Here is a 20,880-nt window from a genome sequence, read left to right as displayed (position 1 = left end):
ACGTCAACCTTCAAATAATCATGTACAGTTAAGGGTCTCTAAACGAGCTATGAACCTAATCATCAACAAGTTAACTCTAAACACCTGCAAAAGATTCCTGAGGCCTTTAAAACTCCCAGCCTGGTTCATCACTCAAAACCCCAATCATGGGTAAGACTGCCGACCTGACTGCTGTCCAGAAGGCCACTATTGACACCCTCAAGCAAGAGGGTAAGACACAGAAAGAAATTTCTGAACGAATAGGCTGTTCCCAGAGTGCTGTATCAAGGCACCTCAGTGGGAAGTCTGTGGGAAGGAAAAAGTGTGGCAGAAAACGCTGCACAACGAGAAGAGGTGACCGGACCCTGAGGAAGATTGTGGAGAAGGGCCGATTCCAGACCTTGGGGGACCTGCGGAAGCAGTGGACTGAGTCTGGAGTAGAAACATCCAGAGCCACCGTGCACAGGCGTGTGCAGGAAATGGGCTACAGGTGCCACATTCCCCAGGTCAAGCCACTTTTGAACCAGAAACAGCGGCAGAAGCGCCTGACCTGGGCTACAGAGAAGCAGCACTGGACGGTTGCTCAGTGGTCCAAAGTACTTTTTTCGGATGAAAGCAAATTCTGCATGTCATTCAGAAATCAAGGTGTCAGAGTCTGGAGGAAGACTGGGGAGAAGGAAATGCCAAAATGCCAGAAGTCCAGTGTCAAGTACCCACAGTCAGTGATGGTCTGGGGTGCCGTGTCAGCTGCTGGTGTTGGTCCACTGTGTTTTATCAAGGGCAGGGTCAATGCAGCTAGCTATCAGGAGATTTTGGAGCACTTCATGCTTCCATCTGCTGAAAAGCTTTATGGAGATGAAGATTTCATTTTTCAGCACGACCTGGCACCTGCTCACAGTGCCAAAACCACTGGTAAATGGTTTACTGACCATGGTATCACTGTGCTCAATTGGCCTGCCAACTCTCCTGACCTGAACCCCATAGAGAATCTGTGGGATATTGTGAAGAGAACGTTGAGAGACTCAAGACCCAACACTCTGGATGAGCTAAAGGCCGCTATCGAAGCATCCTGGGCCTCCATAAGACCTCAGCAGTGTCACAGGCTGATTGCCTCCATGCCACGCCGCATTGAAGCAGTCATTTCTGCCAAAGGATTCCCGACCAAGTATTGAGTGCATAACTGTACATGATTATTTGAAGGTTGACGTTTTTTGTATTAAAAACACTTTTCTTTTATTGGTCGGATGAAATATGCTAATTTTATGAGATAGGAATTTTGGGTTTTCATGAGCTGTATGCCAAAATTATCCGTATTAAGACAATAAAAGACCTGAAATATTTCAGTTAGTGTGCAATGAATCTAAAATATATGAATGTTAAATTTTTATCATTACATTATAGAAAATAATGAACTTCATCACAATATGCTAATATTTTGAGAAGGACCTGTACAGTGGCCTGAAGTTATTCAGAGTATAGCTCTTCACTATCGAAAAAAGCTGGCATGCATCATTGACCCTATTGCCTTGGTGAAGGTCTGTGCTCTCTGAGTGCCTTTCTAGTTCTAGTTTGTCTTTATTATTATTGTTCAGGCATCCAGAGGTTGACTTGATGCTTTGTATTGGATCATTGGTCTATTGTATAACATAAGCACACTTTTTCAACATTCTTCTTCACGGTTTTTTGAAAGAGAGCAGAATTCAAGACTCCATTAATTATAACAAACAGTATTTTGCCATGCACTGTGTCTTCATGATTTTAAACATGGCTGGATTCAATAGACGAATGAAGTGTTCGAGGTGGATGGAGAAGCGGCCTACATCTTGACTCCCTTTGCAGAGGACTTCAGCTTCCAGCCACTGGGTGGCTCCTGTGAGTCGTGTTGTATCAACCCTAAGGTCAGTGTTATATTCAAATTCCTGCATGAGGAATTCTCGGATTTATTTGTTTGTTTTTAACCATTGGAGGTCAGTATGTGTCTGGGATCAATCTGAATTGTGTGACACACCCAGTGAGCCCTGCTGTGCACACAGTCGCAACCACATGTGTACACCAGGACGCATGCTGCACACTATCCCGCTCATACCCACTGAAACATGCATACGCACACATCCACACACAGGAAGGTCAGGCAGCTGTCTCAGAGTCATAACCAGAGTGTGGAGTCATGCCGGGGAACCTTGAACAGGAAGGAATGTTCTCTTCCCAGCCAATGGGATGCCATCTTATCAGCTTCTTGAGTCATTTGGCGCACACACACATTTATTACGAGTATGCACTTTAAAATGAGTCCTTAAGAAACACCCATCAATAAAAAATTAATGTTATATTCTAGCAACTGATGCTTGGTTGTGTTGGATATCAAATAACTGTGGAGGCTTAGAGGTTCACTTGAATGTGTCCCATGGTTTGCCCTCTGGACGCCCCCAGGCCCCTGAGGTGAACACGACTAATGGTTGATGAGGATCATTTGCAGTGTTTTTCTGGTGTTATAAAGTGGTGATTTCTTAAACATCCAGTGTGCTACTTAGCCATGTAGCAAGTCTGCAAATGTGTGTCAAACATATTGCTGAATATTGATTACAACGAGCTTTCCCTCTTGAAACACATCTAAAGTCCTTACGGTTATCTTGATTGAGACATGACTGTATATCTGACATTGTAATGGATGTATTCATGTGTGTGTGTGTCTTCTGCACTCCTGATGTCTTTATTGGTGTTGAATTATTGAAACAGGCTAACATGGTGGATCCCTTAAAACTGGCCTTTTAGTCGGGCAGCCAAGGCCTCAGACCAGCCACAGGGGGATGCTGCAGCACAGAATCTGCTGACTTCTGCAAATGATTGTGCAAAGAACACTTGGAAATACAGGCCCAGCAGCATACTGTGCATGCATGATATTTCAACTGATGCTATGTAACTGTATTAACTCTTACTTTGGATAATGTGTTGTTTTTTTTTTTGCTTCTTCCATCCACTTTTTCCATTTATAAATTTTTGTAGGAGGAGAAACTACTAATAGATTACAATAAGCCTTCCCTGATAGGTTACATATAATACGAGTGTTTTATTTCAATTTCAAATGTTGATTTGCATGAAATATAATTTCAATGCATTTCAAACTATGTAGAAAAGTAAACACTTGTTCTAAGTGTGCATTTAGGATGTTTTCTAACAGCATCTAATAAATGACCATGATATGGGAGAAAAATAAACTCCTACAACAGACAGAAAATCATAATGATCCTAAACCCGAAATAAGAGAAAAAGGTAAGTGAACAGAAATGGGAACTACAAAATAGTACCTGTGAAAAACCTGTGCACACTTTATTCATTCATCTTAATCAGGAGGCTTCATATAACACACAAACTTACTTTGCTTTTGCTAATGAATGCTGTAATACCTGTGAGACTTCAAGAACAGGTTTATTTGGTTTAACTGGTATTCATAATGCGCTGTCTTAATGTGATAGAATAAAACAGAACATTTTTCCCTAAATTGGTAAATTCCCAGTAGATGTGTTTATATAAGCATCAAACAAAGGAGTAGACATATAATCAAATCATTCAATAAAAATGATGAAATTGTGCAATAAATTGAAAATGTTCATCCTAAAATACACAAATAAAATAAGTGGTTCCTGTTAACTAAAGTTTAAAATTAAGTTGTTTTTTTTTTTTTTTTTTGCTTTTTTAAATCACTGCTATTGGTTTGGACATGCAAATTTGATATTTTATTTATTTTATTAAATAAACTATAGTATTTTTTAATAAATTGTTGTTTCACAAGCACAATATTTTATAAGTTTCTAAAAAACGAAAAGTTTAAAAGCTCGTTTGCTGACAGCGTTTTTAATTTGTTGAACTTTTGTGTAGAAAAACAAAATGAAGCAACTTGAAAACAATAAGAGCCACTGTGTATAAACAGCTGTAACTCTGTTTTATTGTGTATTATATCCATGTTTTTTCATTGTTTTTGATTTGTTTGATTTGTTTTTGACTGCTAACTTGGCCAGGTCTCCCTTGTAAATAAGATTTATGATCTCAGTGGGACTTTGTGGTAAAATAAAGGCCTAAAACATTGCATCACACACAAAAACCTAAGCTTCAACCTCAAATGCATCAAACACACAAACAAACAAACAACATGTATTATTTATTGTCAGCTTTTAAAACAGCAAGTATGAAGTACATGCTCTAAATATTGTAGTTCTAGTGTGTTCCAGCGTCACGCGTGCTCGGATGCTGTGCCGGTTCTTTGTGGTGAAGAGAGAGCTGAGCCGAAAAGCGAAGCTCTCAATTTACTGGTCGGTCTACGTTCCTACCCTCACCTCTGACCATGAACTTTGGGTCATGACTGAAAGAACAAGATCCTGGATACAAGCAGCTGAAATGAGCTTCCTCCATAGAGTGGCCGGGCACTCCCTTAGAGATATGGTGAGGAGCTCAGCCATCCGGGAGGGGCTCGGAGTAGAGCCGCTGCTCCTCCACATCGAGAGGAGCCAGTAATGGTTCCTCGGGCATCTATACCGGATGCCTCCTGGACGTCTTCCTCGGGAGGTGTTCCAGGCACGTCCCACCGGGAGGAGACCCAGGACACGCTGGAGGGACTATGTCTCTTGGCTGACCTGGGAACGCCTTGGGCTCCCCCCGGAGGAGCTGGAGGAGGTATCTGGGCAGAGGGACGTCTGGGTGTCTCCACTGAGTCTGCTGCCCCCAGAGAAGCGGAAGACTACAAGTACGAGCACGAGTAGTGCGTTTCAGTGACAACACCAACATATGGGTCTGGCAGTCACTATAAGAATTTTGGGTAGTTTTCAACAAACGATGACATTTCTAGGAAAGGTTATGTGTTTACAAGGAACTTTTCAGAAAGGACAAATATGAAAGTCATTTCATGAAACAAATCTATTTTTATATGGACAAGGCCTAAAGACATCAAAGCTAATGTGTACCTATTTATTTGCATGAGCAGGGCACCCAAACTGGCTCAAGCCAGGTAAAAATACTAAAAGCCAATATATATTTTCTTTGTGTCATCTATAAACTGATCTCTCTTAAAACCCATTACTAGATATCAGGAAATTTTGTTCTGTTGGGATTAAGTTTCAAATGAACATTCAGAATTCAATCTGAAGGGAAACTGCAACAAGAAAGTACAAAATACCACATTACAAATTCTTAAATAACCTGACCTTTCATATTACAGCAAAATAAACAGCCTTCCCTATTAAAATATATTTACAAACAGTTAAAACAAAGCGACTGCATGGATCTTCATCTTTTTCTGATAATATTCCATGTGTTCATAATGTCTCAGAATATTTCTATAGATAGATAGATAGATAGATAGAATAGATGGATGCCATGTTTTCTGCTGGTGTGTGTCTACTGTGTTTTATTAAGTCTAAAGTCTAAAATCTTAAGAATGCTTCATGGTTCGATCGGCTGACAAGCTTGAAGCTGTTGATTTCATTTTCCAGCAGGACTTGTGTCCTGCCATATTACCAAACGTAAGCACTTATTTAATGACAATTTTAAGACTGTGACTTATTGGCCAGCAAACTTGCTGAAAAGGAGGAACAATCAAGGAGCCAACAATGCAGACAAGCTGAAAGCTGCAACCTGGGCTTCCTCAGCAGAGCCAAAGGCTGATTTCCTCCTTGCCATGCTGAATTTTTGCAGTATTTCAAATGAAAAAAAGCCCCAAACCCAGTACTAAGACCATATACTGCACAATACATGGGCATACTTTTCACTTGGAAGGTATTTCTGTATTTGAAATGCCTTTTATTGGTCTCATGTAATATTCCAGTTTTGGAAGAAGCTTGATTTAAGCATCGGAATTATCAGAAGTAAACGCCTGACATTTCTCATATAATATGTAAATTTACATTTTTTTGTAAAATGATTGGAATACACTAGCTTTTTAATAATATTCTAATTTACTGATAGGCTCCTGTATTTATTATTCTCTGTCTGCAGGTGGCTTGTGAACATATTGAACATGTTTTATCTTCAATCCTCATCTTAACCTAAGTCCACATACAGAAACACAGAAAGCTTGTATGCTCCTCTGAACAGTGATAATGACCCAGCCTCCCAACATGTGGCTTTATTTTCTATGAATCTCTGAGGTGTTGTCCCCTGTGTGCAGGGTGCATAAAGGAACCCACTTTAAAAAGTCACGGGTAGAGTTCTTTCTGCCTCTCAAGATGAGCTGCACTTGTTTGGAAATCTGATTCGCCAAGGAGGCTGCGGACGCCCCGCCTCCCGGCTCGGCCGCCGCCTCTGATTGGTCCTTACCGTCGCCCGTCTTGGGGACATCGAGAAAGGCACGAGTTGGCCTGAAAGCCTGCGCTGGCTGCTCCTTAGTGTCGGACACGTAGTGGGAAAGAGCAGGTCCCGATGCACAAGTCACGGCAGCCCTGGGCGGAGATGAAGGCGGACTCCGACTGGCTCTGATTTTTCAAAGCCCTTTTCATTCAGGAGCTTGCTTGCCCAAATTGGTCATCGATATGTCAGATCCGTTATCCCCGGGACCCACCGTTGCAAAAATGGCGTCACTCAACCGGGTCCGAGCTTTGGCGATGATTTTCTTAACTGTCACTGGCTGCTGTGTCACCCCGACAAGTGGCAAGGAGGGCTCCGAGGAGACCGTCATCATCGGGCTCCGGCTGGAGGACACGGACGACATTTCCTTCATGGATAAAGGCTACCTGCGGGTGAGCGAGCGCTCTCGGGTGAAACTGAGGGTCTACGGGCAGAATATCAACAACGAGACCTGGTCCAAGATTGCCTTCACGGAACACGAGCGGAGCCGGGCGTTGGGGGGCTTTGACAGCTCCTTTGGGGATAACCAGAGCCATGAGGACTCGTCCCTCTTGCATCCTTGCGGAATTAGGACTTCGGATATAATTATACTACCCAACATCATATTGAATCGAAAAACATCCGGAATTGTTGAAATTGAGGTCAAACCTCTGCGGAAGACCGAGAGGAGTAAGGCGTATTACCTTTGCATCGCCACCTCCACGCCGGCGGTGGCCGGGATGCACGACCCGTGGACGGAGAACACCTGGATCTACCACGATGGGGACGACACCAAAGTGATAGTGGTGGAGGAGAAAAAGTTTCTGCTGCCTTTCTGGCTCCAGGTCATCTTCATCTCCATGCTGCTCTGTCTGTCTGGTATGTTCAGTGGCTTGAACCTGGGGCTCATGGCTCTGGACCCCATGGAGCTCCAGATAGTCCAAAACTGCGGCACGGAGAGGGAGAAGAACTACGCCAAGAAGATCGAGCCGGTCAGGAGCCAGGGGAACTACCTGCTGTGCTCGCTCCTGCTCGGGAACGTGTTGGTGAACACCACGCTGACCATCCTTCTGGATGACATCGCCGGCTCCGGGCTGATTGCGGTGGTCATGTCCACCATCGGGATCGTGATCTTTGGAGAAATTGTTCCTCAGGCCATCTGCTCCAGACACGGCCTTGCTGTGGGGGCAAACACCATCTTCCTTACCAAGTTCTTCATGCTGCTTACCTTCCCCGCGTCCTACCCGGTGAGCAAGCTCCTGGATTACCTGCTCGGACAGGAGATCGGAACCGTGTACAACCGGGAGAAGCTGCTGGAGATGCTGCGGGTCACGGACCCCTACAACGACCTGGTGAAGGAGGAGCTGAACATCATCCAGGGCGCACTGGAGCTCAGGACTAAAACCGTGGAGGACGTCATGACGCCGCTGAGAGATTGTTTCATGATCCCCGGGGACGCCATCCTGGACTTCAACACCATGTCCGAGATCGTGAAGAGCGGCTACACGCGCATCCCGGTGTTCGAAGGCGACAGGTCCAACATAGTGGATCTCCTCTTTGTCAAGGACCTGGCCTTCGTGGACCCGGATGATTGCACGCCGCTCAAAACCATCACCAAGTTTTACAGCCACCCGCTGCATTTTGTGTTTAATGACACCAAGCTGGATGCGATGCTGGAGGAGTTTAAAAAAGGTGAGTAAAGAACACACGCTCTGTACGGAAAGCCAAAAGTGCCACAATCCAATAATATATGAAGAGTTAAGTAGCCATTTATATTAGACATATAGGTAAATGTGAATTTCTGCTATATTTTTAGGCACATATATAATTATTTCAGTACTTCGACCTCTTTTAAACATTAATTATGTGGGTGGGTAGTTATCGTGTATAGGTATTAATCTGCTGCTTTTTTTTAAATCAATTTCTCTCACATTTGTGTGAGAGAAATTTTAAACCAAAACACTGAATCTCATTCATTTTGACCATTTTCACTCCTGTTTATTTACTTTCAGTTATTTCTGTTTCTTAATTTACCAATTCATTTAGTTATTATTACATTGTTCTCCATACTCACCTTACTGTTTGCTCTTACCACTGGATCATTCATTCAGTGAAGCAATGCTTGTCAGGAATAGTTTATTATGTGCTATATAGATATAGAGTATATTGTTTTACTCTCAACAGGCCTAGTTGTAACATGGCATGGACCCATATAGGATTCTCAGGGCATGATAACCTTGCATAAAAACACCAGCGATTCACTGTATTCTGCTGCACACAGAGTTGTATCAAAAATATAGAACATTATTTATTTGCTTTCATTTAAAACAGAAGGTACCAATTATTCAAACTGATGTTAAGCTAATAGAAGATATTGACTATTACAGTCATAATAATCTTATCTGCAGCTATGTAGATAGCTCTTTTAGTAGTTGTAGTAAGTATTGCTTAGATTATTATACCTTTTAATGGTTTCTCTCTTTACAGACTCACCCAAGTCTAACCAGCTAAAGGGATGGGCTATGTAATAATTTATGACATAGTGAACCAAAGCTGACCTTTTATTCCGCGCTGAATGCCGTTGTTTCACCTGCAGACCAAATTGTTTCAAATGACTTCACATGGTCTAAAAACCTGATTTTCAGAAACAAAACGAGGAGGTCTTTATGTCCTCCTTTTTCTTTACAAGGAATTCCTTGCAGTGAAAGCAAAACTGGGAGGAGCACCATGTTGGGTTTGTTTCAGCCTCATCAACCACATACTCAGCCGGTAACTTCCTGTAAAGGGGGAGCAGGAGGTGCCCTTATCACTCTCCATCACTTCCACTCAGTGTTAATGTTCACACTCTCCCACTCTCCACCAGCTTTCCACAGCATCTTACCTTGCCTCTCTCCCACTGAATCCTCCCTTTCATGTCTCCCCCTCTCTCTGATTTGCAAAGCAGTAGGACATGTGGGAATGGTGCAACAGCGGTGCTGGGGTTATCAGGTGAGGGCATCTCGTCCGAGAACCTGCTTAAATACGTCTGCTTCTCTCGTGCTTGCATCTGAGTGATGGTGGCGATAACTGCTTTTGTCCGGCCCGGGAATGCAGTTGAGTGGATAATGAATAACAGCTTCTAACACCCTTGAGCCCCCCGAGTTTTGTCCACGCATGTCGTTTGACAAAGATGTTTACCTCACCTGTGGTTTATTTGGTGTTTTTTTTTTTTTGACTGACTAAAACAATTCCTGCTGTCGGGTTTAGTACATCTTTGTTTTCTCTGTACCTCTAAATGCAGAGCTGTTGAAGGGACAGCTGTTCGCAGCTCATTTACCAATACTCTAAATGTTGGAAAAAGCATGATTGATGCCTTGCATGCCCCTTAGAATAATTACTTTACTTTAAGAGGATTAATCAGGAGGTAAAACAGAGCAAATCATTCAGCTCCATTACCAGAAATTAGGTGAAGTCCTCCATGCCAAATTAGCATTACATAATGTACTATTTGTTTTCATCACAGTTTACTGGTTACAGAAGCACACCGCTATTGAGAGTAAACAAACCACTGACCTGCAGTGTTGTATTACCAGAGTATTATTACCACCACGTACAGTGCAAAAGTATTGACCCCCTTTAAGGTAATGTAAGGTAAGTTTATTTATATAGCGCTTTTCAGCAACGAGACACTCAAAGCGCTGTACATACAATTACAATACAATCACAAAGAAAATAAACAGATACAGACACAGAGAAACAAATCAAATGATAAAATCAAACAACAGAAGTAATAAAAAAAATAATAAAATAAAGAGAATATAATGATGGATAAGAAAATGAAAGGAAAATTGGACTGAACACGTAACTAATTATGCCTAGATGGCACAATCAAAGGCCACTCTAAACAAAAAAGTTTTTAATTTTGATTTAAAGCAACTTAGGGTTTTGGTGCTTTTACAGTTTTCTGGGAGTTTATTCCAGATTAGTGGAGCATAAAAACTAAAAGCTGCTTCTCCATGTTTGGTTCTGGTTCTGGGTATGCAGAGTAGATTTGAGCCAGAAGACCTGAGAGGTCTGGGTGGTTGATACACTGACAACAAGTCTGTAATATATTTTGGTGCTAAGCCATTCAGTGATTTATAGACTAACAGAAGTATTTTAAACTCTATTCTCTGATCTACGGGGAGCCAGTGTAGGGACTTTAGAACCGGGGTGATGTGCTCCACTTTCTTAGTTCTAGTGAGGACACGAGCAGCAGCGTTCTGGATCAACTGCAGCTGTCTGATCCACTTTTTAGGCAGACCTGTGAAGAGACCGTTGCTGTAATCAATTCTACTAAAGATGAACGCATGAATTAGTTTTTCAAGGCCCTGCTGAGACATTAGTCCTTTAATCCTGGAGATGTTCTTTAGGTGATAGAAGGCCGACCTTGTTACTGTCTTTATGTGCCTCTGAAGGTTCAGGTCTGAGTCCATCACTACACCCAGGTTTCGAGCCTGACTGGTGGTTTCTAGCTGTATTAACTGAAGCTGTGTGCTAACTTTTAAACGCTCTTCCTTTGGTCCAAACATTATTACTTCAGTTTTGTTTTGATTCAGCTGAAGAAAATTTAGGCCCATCCATGCATTGATTTCTTCTAAGCATTTACCCAGCGCTTGAATGGGTTCATGGTCCCCTGGTGACATCGTAACGTATAGCTGTGTCGTCTGCATAGTTATAACTTACGTTGTTGTTTATTAAAATCTGAGTTAGGGGGAGCATGTCAATATTGAATAGGAGGGACCCTAAGATGGACCCTTGGGGAACGCCCATATGATTTTTGTGGTCTCTGATGTAAAGTTACCTACTGACACAAAAAAGTCCCTGTCCTTCAAGTAGGATTTAAAGCAGTTGAGTGCTGTACCAGAAAGGCCGACCCAGTTTTCCAGGCGCTCTAATAAAATGGAGTGATCAACAGTGTCGAATGCTGCACTAAGGTCCAATAATACCAGCACTGTGGTTCTTCCACAGTCTGCATTTATATGGATGTCATTGAACACCTTGACAAGAGCAGTTTCTGTACTGTGGTGAGCAGGAAGCCTGACTGAAAGACATCGAAGCGGTTGGTCGTTGTTAGGAAGTTGTTTAACTGTTTAAACACAGCTTTTTCAATAATCTTACTGATGAAGGGGAGGTTTGATATAGGCCTGTAGTTCTGTAGTAGCAGCTTGTCCAAGTTGCTCTTTTTCAATAGAGGTTTGATAATTGCTGTTTTCAGGGCCTGGGGGAAAACACCTGACAAAAGGGACGTGTTTATTAAACTTTTTCACCTACTGCATTCATTACATTACAGCCATGAACTTCAATGTGTTTCACTAGGATTTAATTTGATAGCCCGACACAAAGTAGTGGATAATTATGAAGCAGAAGAAAACTTACATGGCATCCAGTGTTTTTTTGTTTTGTTTTGTTTTACAGAATTTGTGTCAGTACTTTGCAGAACCACCTTTCACTGTAGTTGTTCTTTTTGGGTATCTCTGTACCAGCTTTACACATCTATTTACTGGAGTTGTTGCCCATTTGTTACTGGTGTAAGTTTAAGTTGATTGTTCTCTAGAAGGTGAACGCCTGCTCCAGTCTGAAGCCTTTTGCAGCCGCTGACAGGTTTTCTTCTAGGATTGCCCAGTCTTTAGTTTCATTCACATTCGCATCAAGTCTGACCGTCTGCTGAGGAAAAGTATCCCCACAACATGATGCTGCCACCACCATGCTTAACTATAGGTGTGGTGTGTTCAGGGAGATGTGCAATGTTTGTTTTGTGGCATTTTTTCACTGTGGCTTGATATTTAGACAACTTAGAAATCATTTTACCTCCAAAGCCTAGAAGGCTAAATCATAGTACTATTTATTAAAGACAAGTAATCTGAAAAATTCAAAGAATTTCTGGAACATGATTAAATCTACATATGGAGATGCACACAGAAATGATCTACCCAATACTATTGGTGATTGTAGTCTTGTGGTTAGAGATAAGGCAGCAGTTGTTGACTGTTTTAACAAACGCTTTGTCTTTTCTGATCACTTGTTTGAATCTATACAATCTGATTTAGGAGAACAGGATTTCCAGTCAGAGCAAAGTGTACCGGAGTCAAATTCCTTGTGTTGTCAGTACAAAACTTGGCATTGAAGCTGATTCTGATTCTGAACCTCCCCCCTCTGGTTCTCAGGGTTTTAGCTTCACTTAGCGTGTCTGAGGTTTGTAGAAATTTAATAAACATTGACACAAGCAAATCTGCAGGTCTGGATAAACTTGGTAAATTTTCTCTTAAATTAAGTGCAGAAATTATTGGGGAACCATTAACTTTGATCTCCAGTCTGTCTCACCAGCAATGTGATTCCTGAAATCTAAAAGTCGGTTTTTCTTCTTCCCTTACTAAAAAGTGTTGACTGCTGTGTTGTTGGTAACTGCAGAGCAACCTCTAAGTTATGTGTCCTTGTAAAAGATCTTGGAAAAACTTGCTTGTGAGCAACTTATTATTTAGATATTAACGATGTTTTGTCACACCATCCGTCTGGTTTTAGGACCCAGCACAGTACGACTACAGCTGTTGTCAAAGTGGTGAATGATATCATCTAGAGTTTAGATGGTTGGAAATATTGTGCTGCTCTGTTCATCGATCTATCAAGTGTAGATCAGTAGATGAAAATATTCTTATAACATGGCTTTCCCAAATAGGCGTATCTAGTCAGGCTGTTGGCTGATTCAAAAATTATATTTCTGAAAGAACGCAGCGTATGCAAAGAAGAGGATCATGCTCCTCATGTCTCCCTCTAACTAAGGGTGTTTCTCAGGGTTCAATTCTTGGACCACCTTTATTCATGGTCTTTATTAATAATGTCTTTCAGGACCTATCACAAGCCATGCATCACTGTTATGCAGACAATGCTGTCATTTGCTGTTCTTCCAGTTCTTTTGCACAAACTTTTAAATCTCTTCAGTATGCTTCTAATCAGGTATAGTTACATCTTACTTAACTGAAACTAAGCAAATTTTGTTTTCATAAGATAAATCACTACGATTTATTATTCCTACAATTAAAACTGCAAATGAAACAGTAATTGAGATGTTCATTTCTTTTAAGTACCTTGCTGCGATCATAGATAATAAACTTTCTTTCAAGGAGCACATTAACAATCTTGTGCCTAAATTAAATACCAAGCTGGGTTTCTCCTACAGAAACAACACATTTTTCTCTCAGCAAGTCCAAGAAAATATCTCAGCATCATTTCTTCCTCTTCTGAACTATGGTGACTTTTTATTAATGACTTCACCTGAGCAAAATCTTGGTGAGCTAAAAGGCTGCAAAGAAGAGCACTTTATTAACTGCAATTGCTTTTGAGTCAGTCACATTTTTATTACTTGAGATATACAGGGGTTGGACAATGAAATTGAAACACCTGTCATTTTAGTGTGGGAGGTTTCATGGCTAAATTGGACCAGCCTGGTAACCAGTCTTCATTGATTGCACATTGCACCAGTAAGAGCAGAGGGTGAAGGTTCAATTAGCAGGGTAAGAGCACAGTTTTGCTCAAAATATTGAAATGCACACAACATTATGGGTGACATACCAGAGTTGAAAAGAGGACAAATTGTTGGTGCACGTCTTGCTGGCGCATCTGTGACCAAGACAGCAAGTCTTTGTGATGTATCAAGAGCCACGGTATCCAGGGTAATGTCAGCATACCACCAAGAAGGACGAACCACATCCAACCGGATTAACTGTGGACGCAAGAGGAAGCTGTCTGAAAGAGATGTTCGGGTGCTAAACTGGATGGTATCCGAAAAACATAAAACCACGGCTGCCCAAATCACGGCAGAATTAAATGTGCACCTCAACTCTCCTGTTTCCACCAGAACTGTCCGTCGGGAGCTCCACAGGGTCAATATACACGGCCGGGCTGCTATAGCCAAACCTTTGGTCACTCATGCCAATGCCAAACATCGGTTTCAATGGTGCAAGGAGCGCAAATCTTGGGCTGTGGACAATGTGAAACATGTATTGTTCTCTGATGAGTCCACCTTTACTGTTTTCCCCACATCCGGGAGAGTTATGGTGTGGAGAAGCCCCAAAGAAGCGTACCACCCAGACTGTTGCATGCCCAGAGTGAAGCATGGGGGTGGATCAGTGATGGTTTAGGCTGCCATATCACGGCATTCCCTTGGCCCAATACTTGTGCTAGATGGGCGCGTCACTTCCAAGGACTACCGAACCATTCTTGAGGACCATGTGCATCCAGTGGTTCAAACATTGTATCCTGAAGGTGGTGCCGTGTATCAGGATGACAATGCACCAATACACACAGCAAGACTGGTGAAAGATTGGTTTGATGAACATGAAAGTGAAGTTGAACATCTCCCATGGCCTGCACAGTCATCAGATCTAAATATTATTGAGCCACTTTGGGGTGTTTTGGAGGAGCGAGTCAGGAAACATTTTCCTCCACCAGTATCACGTAGTGACCTGGCCACTATCCTGCAAGAAGAATGGCTTAAAATCCCTCTGACCACTGTGCAGGACTTGTATATGTCATTCCCAAGACGAATTGACGCTGTATTGGCCACAAAAGGAGGCCCTACACCATACTAATAATTTACCAGGTGTTTCAGTTTCATTGTCCAACCCCTGTATATCTATATTGCCTAAAACTATTGGGTCACCCGTCTAACTCATTGACTGCAGTTCAAGTCCCAAACACTACATATGTCTAAAACACTTGACTTGGGGATACAGACTGGTTCTAAAAAAAATTGTGAAAGAATGCGTCACTCTCAGGAGCACAGTGAATGCCAGTGCGGTACCACAACAAGAAGTCCAATTGTGAAATTTCCTCCCTGCTAAATATTCCACAGTCAACTGCTAGTTGTATTATAACAGAGTGGAAGTGATTGGGAACTACAGCAACTCATACCAAGTCATAGGCCACGCAAAATCACTGAGCAGAGTGACAAGTCATGCCCTTTTTCTTGCAATCTAATGGACAACTGTGTTTGGCAGGCAGCAGGAGAACGGTACTTGTCTGACTGCATTGTGTCAAGTAATAAGTTTGGCGGAGAGTGGATTTCTAGAATTGCACCGCTCAAGGTGGCAGCAGGTTGGAGTAGCTCTGTTACTTTTGATTCTGATTTATTCTTTTTTGGGAACTACTCGTCTTGTGGTGGATACAGTTGATTTTTTTTTGGACGACTGTCCACTCCAGTGTCGGATGCTGTGCAGCTTGGAGGATTTTTCTTAAAACTTTCTATTTTTGGACATTTGTTATGATGCATTGCCATGGCAACGGGGTTGTTTCTTATAACTGGGAGCAGCTGATTAATATCTCAAAAGCTCAAATAATACTTCAACTACAACCACAAATCCCTGATGAGTTGAAAAGGAGACGCCGTGGATGCAGAGCAGGAGCTAAGAGAAGAGAGAGAAGGAGGAAGTTCAAACCATCTCTTCCGTCGATTATGATGGGCAATGTGAGATCGTTGGGAAACAAGTTGGATGAACTCCAAGCCTTACAAAGGACCCAGCCAGAGTACCGGGCATGCAGTATTACAGGTCCTTCTCAAAATATTAGCATATTGTGATAAAGTTAATTATTTTCCATAATGTCATGATGAAAATTTAACATTCATATATTTTAGATTCATTGCACACTAACTGAAATATTCCAGGTCTTTTATTGTCTTAATACGGATGATTGTGGCATACAGCTCATGAAAACCCAAAATTCCTATCTCACAAAATTAGCATATTTCATCCAACCAATAAAAGAAAAGTGTTTTTAATACAAAAAACATCAACCTTCAAATAATCATGTACAGTTATGCACTCAATACTTGGTCGGGAATCCTTTTGCAGAAATGACTGCTTCAGTGCGGCGTGGCATGGAGGCAATCAGCCTGTGGCACTGCTGAGGTCTTGTGGAGGCCCAGGATGCTTCGATAGCGGCCTTTAGCTCATCCAGAATGTTGGGTCTTGAGTCTCTCAACGTTCTCTTCACAATATCCCACAGATTCTCTATGGGGTTCAGGTCAGGAGAGTTGGCAGGCCAATTGAGCACAGTGATACCATGGTCAGTAAACCATTTACCAGTGGTTTTGGCACTGTGAGCAGGTGCCAGGTCGTGCTGAAAAATGTGTAGCCCATTTCCTGCACACGCCTGTGCACGGTGGCTGTGGATGTTTCTACTCCAGACTCAGTCCACTGCTTCCGCAGGTCCCCCAAGGTCTGGAATCGGCCCTTCTCCACAATCTTCCTCAGGGTCCGGTCACCTCTTCTCGTTGTGCAGCATTTTCTGCCACACTTTTTCCTTCCCACAGACTTCCCACTGAGGTGCCTTGATACAGCACTCTGGGAACAGCCTATTCGTTCAGAAATTTCTTTCTGTGTCTTACCCTCTTGCTTGAGGGTGTCAATAGTGGCCTTCTGGACAGCAGTCAGGTCGGCAGTCTTACCCATGATTGGGGTTTTGAGTGATGAACCAGGCTGGGAGTTTTAAAGGCCTCAGGAATCTTTTGCAGGTGTTTAGAGTTAACTCGTTGATTCAGATGATTAGGTTCATAGCTCGTTTAGAGACCCTTTTAATGGTATGCTAATTTTGTGAGATAGGAATTTTGGGTTTTCATGAGCTGTAAGCCAAAATCATCCGTATTAAGACAATAAAAGACCTGAAATATTTCAGTTAGTGTGCAATGAATCTAAAATATATGAATGTTAAATTTTCATCATAACATTATGGAAAATAATTAACTTTATCACAATATGCTAATATTTTGAGAAGGACCTGTATGTGTTTTACTGAGACATGGCTGCAGGATCATATCCTCGACTCCAGCGTCTCTCTGCCGGGCTTTTTAACCATACGAGCAGACAGAGATTTAAAGAGGAGCGGCAAATGTAAAGGAGGTGGACTGACAGTACTTGTGAACAACAGATGGTGTAATCCAGGACATGTAACTGTGAAGTGTCATCTCTGCAGTCCAGATATTGAACTGTTGGCAGTAAGTTTTCCTCCATATTATTTACCCAGAGAGTTCACCAGTGTTATTTTGGCAACAGTTTACGTTCCACCTTCCGCTGTTGCCGACACTGCATGTGATGCCATCAGCTCAGTTGTTGCTAAGCTACAGACAAAACCCCAATGCTTTTGTGGCAATTTCTGGTGATTTTAACCATGCTTCACTATCTGCTATACTTCCAACGTTTCAACAGTTTGTCAGCTGCTCTACCAGAGAAAACAAAACTTTGGATTTGTTTTATGCAAATGTTAAGGACTCATACATCTCTACAGCAAGACCTCCTCTAGGCAAATCAGATCACAATCTTATTTTCTCTGCTCGAAATATAAGCCCCTTGTTCAGAGGCAACCTGTAATAGAGGACTGTGAGAAAATGGTCACAGGAAGCTGAAGAAGCTCTGCAAGGTTGCTTTGAGGCTACATACTGGGACGCACTGTCCCAGCCACATGGAGAGGACATCAATGCCATGACTGAGTGTGTAACCGACTATATAAACTTCTGTGTGGATAACATCATCCCCACCAGAACCGTGAGATGCTTCCCCAATAACAAACCTTGGATCACCAGTGACCTGAAGGACCTGCTTAACAAGAAAAAAAGAGCCTTCAGAGAGGGAGACAGAGAATTATTGAGGAGTTTACAGAAGCAATTTAAAGTCAAGATAAGAGACGGCAAGGAGGTGTACAAGAAGAAGCTGGAGAGCAAGCTCCAGCAAAACAATATCAGAGATGTATGGACAGGGATGAAGAAGATCACAGGCTTCAAGGAGAAGGATGATCAGACCGATGGAGGTCTGGATAGAGCCAATGAACTGAACACATTCTTCAATAGGTTCAGTTCAGAAACAAGTTCAGCATCCTCCTCTCCTGCTCACAGCCAAACAGACATTCCACCTTCCTTTGACCCACAGGACCCACAGCTGTCCAGTAACACCTCACATTTTTTATCTTCCACCTCAGCCCTAGACCCTTCTGCTTCTACATGTTTGCCTTCAACCATATCAGAAGATGCTGATGCTTCCTTTGCTTCCCCCTTCCACCTGTGTGTCTCAAGAAGTCAAGTGAAGAGACAACTGGAGAGACTGAATCGGAATAAGGCTGCAGGTCCAGATGGTGTCAGCCTTAGAGTCCTGAAGGCCTGTGCAGAGCAGCTCTGTGGGATTCTGCAGCACCTCTTCAACCTTAGCCTGGCCCAGAAGAAGGTTCCTGTGTTGTGGAAGACCTCCTGTCTTGTTCTGGTACCAAAGAAAACTCACCCATCAGTCCTCAATGACTATAGACCTGTTGCCCTGACATCTCACATCATGAAGGTCCTAGAGAGACTCCTGTTGGCCCACCTGAGTAAGCAAACAGTAAACCATCAGGACCCCCTTCAGTTTGCTTATCGCTGTGGAGTTGGAGTTGAAGATGCCATCATAAACCTGCTTCAACAAACCCACTGTCATCTGGACAAAGCCAGTAGCACTGTGAGGATCATGTTCTTTGATTTCTCCGGTGCATTTAATACAATCCAACCTGATTTGCTTTGTCAGAAACTCCAGAAGACTCAGGTAGAGGCCTCAACAATCCTGGATCAAAGACTACCTGACAAACAGACCACAGTTTGTGAGACTGAAGGGTTGTGAGTCCAACCAGATAGTCAGCAGCACAGGAGCACCACAGGGGACTGTACTCTCACCATTCCTTTTCACTCTGTACACCTCAGACTTCCAGTACAAGACAGACTCCTGTCATCTGCAGAAATACTCAGATGATTCTGCAGTCGTGGGGTGGATCAGAGATGGACAAGAAGCTGAGTACAGGAAGGTGGTGGACCGCTTTGTGGAAACAATCATCTAATTTTGAACGTGACTAAAACAAAGGAGATGATTGTAGAGTTTAAGAGAAACAGGAATAAGTCAAAAACTATTTATATCATGGGAGAAGAAGTGGAGGTGGTGGAGGAGTATAAATACCTCGGTGTTCACCTGGACAACAGACTAGAGTGGAGATGCAACTGTGAAGCCATCTACAAGAAGGGACAGAGCAGACTGTACTTCTTGAGGAAGCTTAGGTCCTTTGGTGTTTGCAGCAAGATGCTGCATATCTTCTATAAGTCTGTTGTGGAAAGTGTGATATCTTCTACCATCATCTCCTGGGGAAGCAGCATCAGAACCAGGGACTTAAAAAAGCTCAACAAGCTGATAAAAAAGGCTGGCTCTGTTCTGGGGACTCCTCTGGAACCTCTGGAGATCATTGTGGAAAGACGGATTCTTCATAAAATGAACATTATGGAGAACCCTGAGCATCCTCTTCATCAGACTGTCCTACAACAACAGAGTGTCTTCAGTCAGAGGCTTCTTCAGATCTGCTGTAAGACGGAGCGCTACAGGTGATCCTTCCTGTCCACAGCCATCAGCATCTACAACGGCTCTTTGAGGAAACCCTCATAATGAGCTACAACATTTAATTTCCCTTTGGGATTAATAAAGTATTTTTGAATTGAATAATGGTATGGGACTGTTAGGAGTTGGGCTCGACTCATAAGTTCCATTGCAAGGAAATTTTAAAGCTTCCACACACACACAGACATTTTTGGACAATTTCATGTTCCCAACTTCTTGGTATCAGTTTGGGGATGGCTCCTACCTGTTCCAACATGACTGTGGTTAAAAATACCCATGAACCCCATCTCAAAACTTGTTGAAAGCCTTTCTAGAGAAGTTCAAGCTATAATGGTGACAAAGAGTGGATCAACACCATATTAAACTATTTTGAAGTTCATGTGTATAAATGCAAGCCATCAACAATTTAGGCAATTTAATGTATTTCCAGTTATGATTAACACAAATACAGTTTGTGAGCTGCAAGCAGCAGGTGTGTTGAACATCTGACTGCAGGCTCTACTGAGCAGATAGCCTGACTAACTAACCAGCTAATATCAGCTGGTTATGTGTTCCTCTATAAGGAGCAGAATGCTAGAAATGTATAATATTCTGTTTATTATATGAAAACTAGTACCAAATGTAGTCCCTTGATTCTCTCTAGAAACTATTTTGAATGTAAAAAATGAATCTTATATTTTAGCAATTGTTGGAATATTCTTTTGCTATAAAACAGATATTGGTGTCCATTTTGTATTATAAATTTCTTTGTAAACATTGGGGTATTGTGGTTTAAAGTTGTATTACCCTAATATCATGCCGAGTTTTATATGTAGCAAACTATTAAGAAATTGACCAATATAAATAGTATCTGCAGACTTTTACAGACACACTTTGTTCCCTTTTGTCTTGATGAATTTATGGCAAATTCTAAAGAAAATATTTGAGCATCAACAATCCAACTGCTAGAGCCGTTTGCTGAAAAGCGGTTTACAGTAGATAAACTAAAGGATGATTCGCCTTTCATGTCCTGAGTCAGTTCCTTTTTAATCCAGTTTCTTAAAAGACAGTACTTGTCATTTAGTTTGCAATAGATCTGACCCACATACAGAGAACACTCCAGAGAACAGAATATGTAAAGGATGTTTATTGTGACAAAGATAATCAGGAACGTAACGGATGATTCTCCAACTGTATGGGA

At 42.1% G+C, this 20,880-nt stretch overlaps 1 protein-coding gene across 2 annotated transcripts in view; it reads left to right on the top strand.

Annotated features, from left to right (window-relative positions):
- The first annotated feature begins 4,592 nt into the window (after positions 1-4,592).
- cnnm2b (cyclin and CBS domain divalent metal cation transport mediator 2b) overlaps positions 4,593-20,880 on the top strand; it is an 83,408-nt gene continuing 67,120 nt past the window's right edge. For both annotated transcript variants that reach the window (XM_047365985.1, XM_047365984.1), the window contains exon 1: positions 4,593-7,983. In XM_047365985.1, the coding sequence (XP_047221941.1) occupies positions 6,498-7,983 (1,486 nt within the window). In that variant the 5' untranslated portion in view covers positions 4,593-6,497. The remainder of the gene's footprint in view (positions 7,984-20,880) is intronic.

Source organism: Girardinichthys multiradiatus, chromosome 5, assembly GCF_021462225.1.
Source record: "Girardinichthys multiradiatus isolate DD_20200921_A chromosome 5, DD_fGirMul_XY1, whole genome shotgun sequence".
Taxonomy (NCBI): domain Eukaryota; kingdom Metazoa; phylum Chordata; class Actinopteri; order Cyprinodontiformes; family Goodeidae; genus Girardinichthys; species Girardinichthys multiradiatus.
This window is presented reverse-complemented; position numbering and strand designations above follow the sequence as displayed.